This window comes from Indicator indicator, chromosome 32 (assembly GCF_027791375.1).
Source record: "Indicator indicator isolate 239-I01 chromosome 32, UM_Iind_1.1, whole genome shotgun sequence".
NCBI lineage: Eukaryota > Metazoa > Chordata > Aves > Piciformes > Indicatoridae > Indicator > Indicator indicator.
This window is the reverse complement of record NC_072041.1, coordinates 9,181,988-9,194,589: the sequence shown is the minus strand read 5'-3', so window position 1 is coordinate 9,194,589 and position 12,602 is coordinate 9,181,988. Positions and strand designations below refer to the sequence as shown.

Genomic DNA, 12,602 nt, shown 5'->3' with positions numbered 1-12,602 from the left:
TGTGTGCAGCTGCAGTTCCCCACGAGTCTTGTCCCAGCTCTGAGGGTCTGGCTCCATCTTCCTTACAGCCTCCTGCTGCCTCATTGGGGCCCTTTACCTTCTCCAACCCTCAGCCTCTTCTTGCCCTCCTGGTGCTCCAGCCCCAGCTGTCCTGGTGCCCTCCCTCAGAGCTGCTTCCATGCTCTGCCCCCTGCCCAGAGTGCAGCAGTGCTGCCTGCAGATCTCAGCAGTGGCAGAGCACTTTCTGGAGGAAGGCTGCTTGGCTGCCCTTGGGGTTTCCCCTCATGAGCAGAGGTCAGGGCCCCCTGGGAAGTGGAAGTGGGCAGTGTGTGAGCTCCCTTCTTCTGCCATGCTGCCTGCCTGGGGCTTCTCTGCTCACAGCAGGCAGGGAAGGGAAGTTCCTGTGCAGCTGCACCCCAGTGATGTCCCCCCACAAGTAAGCACTTGGCAGCAGCCCTTCTGCCAGCTCCACTCAGCACCTCGTGCTGACACAGAGCAAAGCTGGCATCTGGAAAGCTGCTGCTGCCACTTGCCCAGCTGGCTTCTGAAACTTGGCTGAACTGGGTGCTGAGCAGCATTAGCATCTCCTGATGGAACATGGCCTGCTCCAGCTCCTCCTGCAAAAGCTTCCCTTGGGAACTGCACCCAAAGGGGCTGGAGAGGAGAGCGTGGGGTGGGAGGGCAGCAGTGCCCATGCCATGGGAAGTCAGGGCAGAGCAGTTTGGGATGGTGCTGCCAACACCTCTGCATGCTGGGGACAGGGCCTGGGGCCCCTGGGGCAGGCAGGAATGTCCTGCAGGGACACTATGCACCCCTGCTCCTCCAGCCTCTGGGACTGGGGGGCTGGGCTGGGCTGGGTGACTCACAGGTAAGGGCACTGAGCAGCTGCAGCTGCACTTGGGAGTCCCTGGGGCTGGAGGCCACTCAAGGGCCTGATCCTGACTCTGCTCACACCAGGAGGTGTGCAGGCATGGTCCCTGACTGCTCTGGTGCCCTGGTCTGTGGGAGGTGTGCATTGCCTGTCCCCAGCAGCCCCATGCTGCTGAGGGTGGCTCTGGATCTGCACCAGCACCAGGGGTGACCCCTGGGGGGCTCTTGTCCAGCAGGAGCTCCCTTGTGACTGCTGTGTCCCCTGGAGGCCTTCTCCTCGGGCCCCAGACACAGAATGCTTGGCAAGTTTGGGAGGGCTTCTAGAGAGGCTGCCAGAGAGCACATCCAATGCCTTCTGGTGAGGGCTGAGATAAGATTATCTCTGTTTTAACACCAATTAAAGCAGGAAGGTTTATAGGATTAGGGGGGTGGATGTCACCACTTGCTTGCTTGGTTCCCTTCTCTTCCTCTGTTAAGAACCTGGGAGCCCTTCCCCTGATGGGTAACAGAGCAGCCTGGGGAGGCAGAGCTCTCCCAGGCAGGAGCTTTGGGAAGCATTTAAACAAGACCAAACAAAGTAACAGAATGTGAAAGTCCTAAATTCTCCTGGAGACCAATTGGAGCAAGCTGCCTTGGCCTGTAAACAGCCTGCAGGCTGTGTGCCTGCTGAGCAGGGGCAGGCTGCTGCCTGGAGAGCACAGGAGATGCCTCTTGGTGGATCCAAAAGGCAGCAGGATTGACAAAAGAGAGCACTGCAGCCCCCAGAGCCCTGCAGCCAGCTGGGGAGCCCTGCAGCCCATGCTCTTCCCCAGGGAACAGCAGGAGGCTGGGCAGCAGCAGTGTGATGTTTGGTGTCACCACACAGAGAGAGCCTCATGGGCTGGGTGCCAGGAAGAAGTTGTTCTCCAGGAGGGTGGTGAGAGACTGGCACAGGCTGCCCAGGGAGGTGGTGGAAGCCTCATCCCTGGAGGTGTTTAAGGCCAGGCTGGAGGTGTCTGTGAGCAACCTGCTGTGGTGTGAGGTGTCCCTGCCCATGGCAGGGGGTTGGAGCTGGATGAGCCTTGAGGTCCCTGACAGTTCTGTGATTCTGTGAGAGGGTGGATGATGGAGAGAATGAGATGTGACCTCTTAAAGCCAGCAGGCAGTGGTGAGCTGCAGACTGGCAGGGAGCAGCATGAGGATCCTTGCCAGGGGCACTTCTGAGGAGGTTGTGTCTGAAGGAGCCCAGGGCTGAGGCTGGGGGACAGATGAGGTGGCTTGAGGGCACCTCTGGGGAGCTCTGCTGTGGGGGCTGTGGGGTTTGGGGGCCAGAGCAGCAGTGCTGTGTGCTGGGGCTGCTGGAACACTGCAGCAGGCTGCCCAGGGAGGTGGCCGAGGCTCCATCCCTGGAGATATTGAAGGGGAGGCTGGAGAGGGCTCTGGGCAGCCTGATCTAGAGGAGGATGTCCCTGCTGAGTGCAGGGGGTTGGACTGGGTGAGCTGTGGAGATCCCTTCCAGCCCAGAGCATTCTGTTTATGATTCTTTGAGATGTTGCTTGGTCCCTGGAGCTGCTGGTGAGGTGCAGGCTGCTTGTGCCATGGCTGGCATGGGGACCTGTCTGGGGGCCACCAGCAGTGGGAGGCTGCTTTTGCAGGCCTGTGCCATCTGCTTCTGATTCTGTCCCATGGAGAGTGGGGGGGTTAAGCAGGAACATTTGCATTGTAGCTTCTTCCTCTGCTGTCTCCTCTTTAGTCCACACCACCTTCCCCCTCAGCTGATCTCAACTGACCCTGATTTCCCTTCTGTCCTTCTGTCAGAGCCCCTGGCAGTGACAGTCCCTGGCCATGCCATGCACTGCTCCTCTCAGCTAGGAGGTGTTGACTGCTCCTGAAATTTAGCAGGAAGGAAGCTGGAGGACCTGTGTGGCCCCAGGAGGGATGAGGACAGAGAGCTGGCCCTAGAACTTCAAGGTCCTCTCTTTTTCAGAGCCATCACCAATGCCATGGCCAAAGGGCTTGGGTGCTGCCAGCTGCCTCCTGCACTGCAGCCCTGCATGGCAGGACTGAGTCCTCCTCCCTGCAGCCTGGAGAGGCTGTGGAGCAAGGGTAAGCAGATCCAAAGGCAGTGGGCAGCTGAGGTGACAACCAGCAGCAGGGGAGCGACAGGAGCAGGCAGGGAAGGGGCAGCCCTTGCAGGTGAGGCAAGGGGAGCTCCATTTGCTGTGGAACTAAACGCAAGGGTCAAGGCTCAGGGGCAGAGTATGGGAGAAGTGACAACCAGGTCCTGCCAGCCCTGAGCTTCTGGCAAGGGCACAGCTGGTGAAGGAGAAGAGGTAAATTCAGGCCTGAGGGGTCACAGGAGCCTCCTGCACAGGACAACCTCACCAGCACTGCTCCACACACCCCCAGCAGCAGAACCCTGAAGTTCTGGGGGTGTTGGGGTGTAGTTGTTGGGGGGTGGCTGTGGGTGCAGGCTGCCCCCAGGCTTGGCTCAGGGCAGCCACAGCACTTCACTGAGTCTGCCCCAAGGAAGGGGAGCACCACCCCCCTGTGACCTGTCCCAGCACAGGTTCTCCATTGCAGAAGGAGCTTTTCCTAATGTCCAGTCTGAACTTGTGGCCCTTGTACCCTGAGAAGTGTTTGGGTCTGTCTGCTCTCTGTGCCCCAAGGGGCTGCAGCTGCAGTTAGGTCCCTCCCCCAGCCCACTTACCCCATTCCAGCCCTTCCCACCTCTCCTTGCCTGCTCTGAGCCCCAGGGTTGGACATCTTGGTGACCTTCCAGTGTACTCTGTGAACTGGGCAACCCCAGACAGGTCACAGCAGCATCCCCAGTGCCTGGCAGGGGAAAACACCTCCTGCACTGTGCTGGCCACAATCCTGGCATGGCCCAGGACATGGGTTTGGTATTGGAGAGGGTCCAGAGGAGGCCACCAAGATGATCAGAGGGCTGGAGAGCCTCCCCTCTGGGGACAGGACAGGCTGGGAGAATTGGGGCTGTTCAGGCTGGAGAAGAAAAGGCTCCAGGGAGACCTTAGAGCAGCCTGAAGGGGCTCCAGGAGAACTGGGGAGGGAGTTTTGCCAAGGGCTGGGAGTGCCAGGATGAGGGACAATGGCTTTGAGCTGGGAGAGGGGAGATTGAGACTGGAGAGGAGGAAGAAATTCTTGAGAGTGAGGATGGGGAGAGACTGGCACAGGTTGCCCAGGGAGGCTGTGGATGTCCCCTCCCTGGAGGTGTTCAAGGCCAGGCTGGATGAGGCCCTGAGCAAGTGGGAGGTGTCCCTGCCCATGGCAGGGGGTTGGAGCTGGATGAGTTTCAAGGTCCCTTCCAACCCAAACCCATTCTCCATAGGAGCAAGTCAGTGGTGCCCACTGGGCACAGGGCTGGTGCAGGAACTGTCCTGTGGTACATGGCCAAGGGAGCCCCAGCCTGGGGTGGCATCGGCAGGGCAATTAGGTGCCAGCAGGAGCAGAGGGAGTGGTGGCAGAAGGCTCCCAAAAGCACAGGGGAGGGTGAGGGGCAGGATGTGGCCAAGGCAGGCAGCTCCAGGAGATGCTGAAGGCAATGGGCTGCAGAGCCTGGCTCTGGCCCCAGGGAGGAGAGAGCCAGGGGGCAGACAAGGCTGGGGGGGGGGGGGAGACTCTTGGTGGATCCCAAGTGTCAGGGCCAGGGCTGCTGTTCTCCATCAGCCCTTACAAATGTCCTGCTGGAGGGGAGGGAGCTGTGGTGCCAGGAGGAGCAAACCCAGGAGAAGAGAGCTGAGGAGGACCCAGTCAGAGCCATTAGCCTGGGCTGTGGCTGCCATTTGGGAAACTTTTATTGCAGGAGAGAGCTTTTTGCTCTGAGCCTGTTTGGAGCCTGCTCAGCTCACACTGGATCAATTAGAAAGTTGGTTAGAGAGAGGCAGTGAGACCCAGGGCCAGCAACCAGGGAACCACTCTGCAGCCCCTCCTGCATGCTTGGCCGGAGCTCTGTCCCCCACGCCTGAGCCAGGGGGGGCCCAGGGTGGAGAGCACTACAGGGAAGAAGGGCTGGAAGCCTCATGCCAGCACTGCCTCCAGCAGCAGCTGCAGCTCCCTTCCAGATCCCTGATAAGGTCTTCCTGCAGGGGAGGGCAGGACCCAGGATGGATTCTTCTCCCTGCTGTTGCCTTCCCAAGCATGACCACCTTCGATGCCCTGGGGGTGGGGGCATGGGAAAGGAGGACACCCAGTGCTGCTCAGGCATTCCCAGCCTTGCCTGGCAGAGCCTCAGGCAGCACTCAGCTGTGCCCTGCCCAGGCAGCCACCCAGGCCGGGGTGTAGCAGTGAAGCAATTAAAGGTCCTTATGCTCCCTGTGAACCCCTATCAGCATCCTCTGGTTGGTGCTGGAGATGTGGGACCCCTCCATGTGGGAAACTGCAAACCTGCTGCAGGGATGGGGCCAGAGCTGCTGTCATGGGGATGGCCCTCCTGGGGTGGAGGCAGCTCTGTCAGAGTGGGAATTGCTCAGCATTCAGGGTTGCAGATCCCTCTTTCCAAGCAGCAGCTTCTAGGGATGCTGAGCCCTGCCCTTGCTGCAAGCCCAAGGGGAAGCAGCATCTTCCAAAGCTGCTGGCACCACCCCTGGCATGAAACAACTGGAGGGCCCTCCTGGCTTCCAGCAAGGGGTGAGGCCATTCACACAGTTCCTGCAGGAGGGGGGTAGCTCCTGCCTGAAGATTCCAGTTTGGATTTGCTGTTTACCTTGGAAACCAGAAACTGGAGGGGGGGTGTCCAAGTGCAAAGCTATTTTCCCACCCAGAGGAAGACTTGGAGGGAGCAAAGCAGTTCTGAACACAGGGTTCACTGATTTTACTTCTGGAGACTGTCACTACTGGAGGCAAAACAACATAGGAAACGTCTTTGCATCAGATTTCAGGGATTTTCCTGCCTGCCAGCACCACTTCAGAAGGTTTCTCTTTGGAGAAGTTCTGATTTTCCAGGATTGTTTTATGCTGTGCCTCCTGGGGGGGACTTCCTGGGGAGGAAGGAAGCTGCCCAAACCTCTGGCTGTGTTGTGATGGCACAGGCACAGAACCCTGGCAGCCCAGCTTGGGATTTGGGCAGCCCCCAGGTTTCCTCCCCCCTTGAAGAAGTCTGACTTGCAGCCAGCAGCCTGTGCCAGGCTGAGCCTGGGCAATGCTTTTAGTCTCTGGGGGCAGCATCAGCGTTTCTGGAGTGTTTCTGTCTGGATGCAGAAGAAGCCTGAAAGGAAAGTTGTTATTCTGCAAATCAACCTCTGGAAGGTGAAAGGGGGCCCTGTGTTAAACCATCTGTGATCAAATGACCTTCTTCACCCTGTCCTTCCCCCTGGGTGTCAGACTGGAGCAGTTCTCTCTGCTGCTCTTGTTGTGTTTGAGGCATTGGTGTTAGTAGTAGGGGGATCCTGGGAGCATTGCAGCTCCAGAGCCTCTCAGCCTCCCCTTCTCCACACTAAATCCCCCCCAGCTCCCTCAGCTGCTCCTCCCCAGCCCTCTTCTCCAGACCCTTCCCCAGCTTTGTTGCCCTTCTCTGACCCTTCCTCAGCCCTCAGTGTCCTGGGAGTGAAGCCCCAAAACTGAGCCCAGGATTTGAGGTGCAGCCTCCCCAGTGCCCAGCAACAGGGCATGATCCCTGCCCTGCTCCTGCTGCCCACACCATTGCTGATCCAGGCCAGGCTGCTGGTGCCCTTCTTGCCCACCTGGGCACCCCCTGGGCTCATCTTCAGCTGCTGTCAACCAGCACCCCCAGGTCCTTCTCTGCCAGGCAGCTTTCCAACCACTCTGCCCCAAGCCTGGAGCTTTCATGGGGTTGTTGTGGCCCAAGTGCAGGGCCCAGCACATGGCCCTCATTAAACCTCATGCAACTGACCTTATCCATGGATCCAGCCCAGCCAGGGCCCTCTGCAGAGCCTTTCTACCCTCCAGCAGGCCAACACTCCTTCCTGTGTCATCTGCAGCCTTACTCAGGGTGCACTCAGTTCCCTTGTCTCAATCACTGATCAATGATGGTGGTATGGTGATGGCAGAAGTGACTATTTCCTGGTGATGCTGAGGAGTGAAGACAAGGACTGGCTGTGGAGAGTTGCCAAAGGACCTCATGAGGTGGTGTGAGCAGGGAATGAGAAGGCATTTGGAATGGAACAGGCAGGAGGTGATGCACATGGGAGAAAACAGCCCCAGCCTCACCCAGCCATGCATAGAGAGAGGTTGGGAGCAGCTCTGATGGCTCTCAGAGGTGAGCCCCTCGGGCTGTACCAGGTTGTGCAGTTGGGAGTTAAAAAATAATTTGGATTTTGCTAATTATGGGAAAAGAGCAGAGAAGGAACCAGCAAATGTTGTTGTGCAACTGGCTTGAGGCATGGCAGAGGTTTGTGCCACCCTGGGGGGCATGGAGAAGGTGGATGGCAGTGGACTGTGAGACTGCATCAAACCAAATGGCAGCTGGCAGAGCCCAAGCAGAGGTCAGCAGTTCCTCCATGCAGCCTGCAGTGCCCATGCAAGGCTCCTGCTGCAGGGGAGAGTGGGTCCAAGGCAGGGAGTCCCAAATCCACTGCGTGACCTGCTGGAAGAAGCAGCCCTCAAGGGAGGCTGAATGCAAGGAGCCTGCTCTGAGAAAGTCCCTGAGCTATAAAGGGTGGGGGTTGGAGGGTGGGGAGTCCTCGTGGGCAGTGAGGGTGCCTGGCTCATGAGCTGCTCCTTGGGTGGCCACTCTTGGGCAGAGGATTTTGGTGGCCGTGGATTTTGGTCTGACTTGGTCCAGCTGTGTCCTTGTGTGGTGGAGGCAAAAGCTCTCTGTGGTCACAGGTCCCTGAGAGGATCCTGTTCTGTCCTCATGTCTGGGGGCTAGGAGGGAGAGCAGGGGCAGCTCTCCTTGGAATTTGTCTGCTCAGAGCCTTCTGAGCAGCTGCTCCTTCTCCACCTTCCTGCCTTCAGACGGCCAGGACTTGGCTCTGGACTCTGCAAAGCCCCAGAGGTTGTTCTCTGGCAGCGCTGCCAGGCTCTGGGCATCCCCAGCAGCCCTGGGCCTCACTCCTCACCTCTGCTCTTGGTTCTCTTGCAGGCTGCCCATCAGGGACCTTCAAGGCCAGCCAAGGGGACGAGGGCTGTGTCCACTGCCCGATTAACAGCAGGACAACCTCGGAGGGAGCCACCAACTGCGTGTGCCGGAACGGCTACTACCGGGCGGACGCCGACCCCCTCGACATGCCCTGCACCAGTACGTGGGCACTGGGCAGTTGGGGGGCTGGGAAGGGAGACACACAGCACTCAGAGCACTGAAGGATACCTAACAAAGCCCTGGGTGGGATTCTGGAGGAATCACAGTATCACAGTATCACAGAATGGCTTCAGTTGGAAGGGACCTTAAAGATCATCCAGCTCTGACCCCCTGCCACAGGCAGGGACACCTCCCACCAGCCCAGGTTGCTCAAGGCTTCACCCAGCCTGATTTTAAACACTTCCAGGGATGGGATTGTCCTCAGCCTCCCTGGGCAACCTGCTCCTGGGTCTCACCACCCTCATAGTAAAGAACTTCTTAATGTCTAAGGGCTCAGAGCACCTTGTCCAGCCCATGGCTCTTTCTTACCCCAGGGCCAGTCTGTGCTCACACCCATGGCACATGCAAGGAGGACAGACTGGGGCTGTTCTGTGCTGTTCTTGGCAGATGATGACTTCCCTCTGGGGCTGTCCCGGGGTGAGAAGCTCTCTGTGTTGGCACACAGGAGGTTAGTGCAAAGGCCAGGAGCCAGAACTGCTGCAAGCAGTAACTGGGGAATTGTACCAGGGATGATGAAATGATCCTGGAATTGTGCTTCTGCCTTTGGCTGTGAACAGAAGGAAAAATCTCCTCACTGTGAGGATGACAGAGCCCTGGAGCAGGCTGCCCAGAGAGGTTGTGGAGTTTCCTTCTCTGAAGACTTTCCAACCCTACATGGATGTGTTCCTGTGTGGCCTGCCCTGGGTGCCCCTGCTCTGGCAGGGGGTTGGACTGGATGATCTCCAGAGGTCCCTTCCAGCCCCTAATGTTCTGTGATTCTGTGCTCAGCTTGTTCCACACATCCTGACCCCAGGAGAAGCACCTGTGTGAAGTGTCTCCTGCTGCAGAATCACAGAATGGTCTGGGTTGGAAGGGACCTCCAAAGGTCACAGAATCACAGAATCAACCAGGTTGGAAGAGACCTCCAAGATCATCAGGTCCAACCAATCACCCGACCCTAACTGATCACCCAGACCATGGCACTAAGTGCCTCATTCAGGCTTTGCTTAAACACCTCCAGGGACACTGACCCCAGCCCCTCCCTGGGCACCACATCCCAAAGGGCAATCTCTGTCTGGGAAGAACTTCTTGTTAAGCTCAAGCCTAAACTTCCCACTAACACCCAGCCTAGACCTCCCCCTGCACAGCTTGAGACTGTGTCCTCTGTTCTGTGCTGGGTGCCTGGGAGCAGAGACCAACCCCCAGCTGGCTACGACCTCCCTTCAGGTAGTTGTAGACAGCAATGAGGTCTGCCCTGAGCCTCCTCTTCTCCAGGCTGAACACCCCCAGCTCCCTCAGCTGCTCCTCATAGGGCTGTGCTCCAGGCCCCTCCCCAGCCTTGTACTCCAGACCCCTCCCCAGCCCTGTGCTCCAGACCTCTCCCCAGCCTTGTACTCCATACCCCTCCCCAGCCTTGTGCTCCAGACCCCTCTCCAGCCTTGTGCTCCACACCCCTCCCAGCTTGTGCTCCATACCCTCCCAGCCTTGTGCTCCAGACCCTCCCAGCCTGTGCTCCTGACCCCTCCCCAGCCCTGTGCTCCAGACCCCTCCCCAGCCCTGTGCTCCTGACCCCTCCCCAGCCCTGTGCTCCTGACCCCAGTCCAACCCCTCTGCGGTCAGCAGGGGCATCCCCAACTGGATCAGGCTGCCCAGAGCCTGTCTGGGGCTGGGGGAGGGGCTGTGGCGCCGGCCCCGGAGCGCTGGACGGGGCTCAGTCTCTAACACCTTCTGCCTGCCCTCTCCGCAGCCATCCCCTCGGCGCCCCAGGCCGTCATCTCCAGCGTCAACGAGACGTCGCTGATGCTGGAGTGGAGCCCTCCGCGGGACGCGGGGGGCCGGGAGGACCTGGTGTACAACATCATCTGCAAGAGCTGCGGCTCGGGCCGGGGCGCCTGCACGCGCTGCGGCGACAACGTGCAGTTCGCCCCCCGGCAGCTGGGGCTGGCCGAGCCCCGCGTCTACATCAGCGACCTGCTGGCACACACCCAGTACACCTTCGAGATCCAGGCCGTCAACGGCGTCACCGACCAGAGCCCCTTCTCCCCGCACTTCGCCTCCGTCAACATCACCACCAACCAGGCTGGTAAGCGGCTGGCGGGCAGCAGGGCAGGGGGGAGGAGGACAGACATTGGGGAGCGTATCAGTAAGCACAGAATCACAGAATCAGTAAGGTTGGAAATGACCTCAAGGATCATCCAAGTCCAACCTGCCACCCAAGACCTCATGACTACTACACCATGGCACCAAGTGCCAGGTCCAATCCCCTCTTGAACACCTCCAGGGATGGTGACTCCACCACCTCCCTGGGCAGCACATTCCAACCTCTAACAACTCTCTCTGTGAAGAACTTTCTCCTCACCTCCAGCCTAAGCCTCCCCTGGCACAGCTTGAGACTGTGTCCTCTCGTTCTGGTGCTGGGTGCCTGGGAGCAGAGCCCAACCCCCTCCTGGCTACAACCTCCCTTCAGGTAGTTGTAGAGAGCAATGAGGTCTGCCCTGAGCCTTCTCTTCTCTAGGCTAACCAATCCCAGCTCCCTCAGCATTAATTATTAGTTAGGCTTCACCTCCCCACCTAACTTGATACAAAGATTAGAAAGGTTATTTCATGTGTGATAAGAGACATTGATACATTAATACATGTCTAAGTATATAAAAATACAATATTTATATAAATAACAGGGAAATAAAAAAAGATATAATATATATAAAAAAAGATATAATATATATTTATATATAAACATATATAGTATAATATATGCACATACATGTATGAGTGTGTATAGAGATTATATACATTATATGTGTTATATAATATGTATTATAAACACATACATATGTATATAACATATTTTATATACCTTTTAGATCTAATCTATATAAAATATAGATTATATATATCTAGATAGCTATAGATAATCTATATTTATGTATGATTTATACACAGTTTATATAAATAATATATATTTGATATGCATATATGATGTAATATCTAAATATTTATATATTAATTTATATGTAATAACCTTTCTAATCTTTGTATCAAGTTATGTGGGGAGGTGGAGCCAAACTAATAATCAATTAGTATTATTAATTTCTCATCTTCTCATATATTATGCTGTTTAAAATATAATACGTAAATTTTAATTTATATAAATATAATAATTTATAATACTATGTAATAGTATACAATGATACAATAATACTTTATATAAACACATAAACATATGTGTTAGGTTTATATAAGTTACATAAAAATCTCATTTATCTAATAGCCATAGCAAACAGGAGGTTAGGGAGCAGAGAGGGAGAAGGGGAAAAGGGCAGCTTATGGTTTTCCCTTATAAAGAACAGATGCAGGCATTCTGGGAATGAAATAATAAAACCCCAACATTTTCTGGTCCTGCCCTGCACCTCTTTAGTCCCCCTGGAAGACTTCTCTATGGTTTTTTAAAGGCACCCAGCCTCAAAGCACTGTGGTGTGAGCAGGAGCTGGGGTGAGATGTGATGTGATGTCTCTTGCTGCATTCGGAATGGTCTGCCCAGAGCAGTGCTGGAGCCCCTGGGCTAGAGGAGGGCTGAGGGAGCTGGGGGTGCTCAGGCTGCAGAAGAGGAGGCTGAAGGAGACCTCCTTGCTCTCTGCAACTCCCTGAAGGGAGGTTGGAGCCAGGAGGGGACAGCCTCTGCTCCTTGGGGACAAGGCACAGGAGCAGAGGTAGTGGTTCCAGGCTGCCCCAGGGGAGGCTCAGGCTGGAGCTGAGGAAAGATTTGTGCCCTGCAAGGGATCTCAGCCATTGGAATGGTCTGTCCAAGCAGCAAAGCTGGAAAGGTTTCATCTGTGGTCTCCAGCTCGGTGCTGACCTGGGGGTTGCTTGGCTCCCCCTCTGCAGGGTGGTTTTGCTGGGGGAAGGGATGTGGAGGGTGGCTGGGAGTGCTCCTAGGACACCTACCAGCAGCTCCCAGGCAGCAGCTGTGCTGGTGGCAGGGTGCCTCACATTGCTGCTGGGCAGGGGCTGCTCTCCCCCAGCCCACCTGGAAGCCATCTGGAGCTGGAGCAGGCTTGGGCTGGGGCTTTGCTTCATGCAGTCCCACGGTGGAAGCAGGCCAAGGAGGTGCAAGCTTGTGGGAGCAAGGCAGCTTCTGTGGTCCCTCAGCACTGCAGCAACTGCCTGGGGAGTGTGGTGTGCCCCAGGCTGCCCTGGACACTGCCTCACCCTCCAGATGGAGTGTGGCAGCTGTGGGTGACTGCATCCCCACTGAGCTGCCTGGAGCCCATGGTGTGTGCTGGCTGCAGAGGACAGGAGCTGCTCTGGGCTGGAGCAGCCATGGTGCAGATGGGCAGCACTTGGTGGGGCATGCAGAGAGCCAGAGGGAACCTGCAGAAATGGCTTTGCCACACAGGGAGCAGCAGAGTGACCTCTGGTCTTAAGTTAGCTCAGGAGCTGTGGGGTCCTGGTGTGCTCTGTACAGGACCAGCAGCCCTGGAGGCAGAGTTAAAGGCA

The 12,602-nt window shown here is 56.7% G+C and overlaps 1 protein-coding gene across 3 annotated transcripts in view; it reads left to right on the top strand.

The window, feature by feature from the left end:
- The window catches only part of EPHB2 (EPH receptor B2), a 159,924-nt gene that overhangs the window by 100,582 nt on the left and 46,740 nt on the right, over positions 1–12,602 (top strand). For all 3 annotated transcript variants that reach the window (XM_054394788.1, XM_054394790.1, XM_054394789.1), the window contains 2 exons: positions 7,910–8,065; positions 9,852–10,187. In XM_054394788.1, the coding sequence (XP_054250763.1) occupies positions 7,910–8,065; positions 9,852–10,187 (492 nt within the window). The remainder of the gene's footprint in view (positions 1–7,909; positions 8,066–9,851; positions 10,188–12,602) is intronic.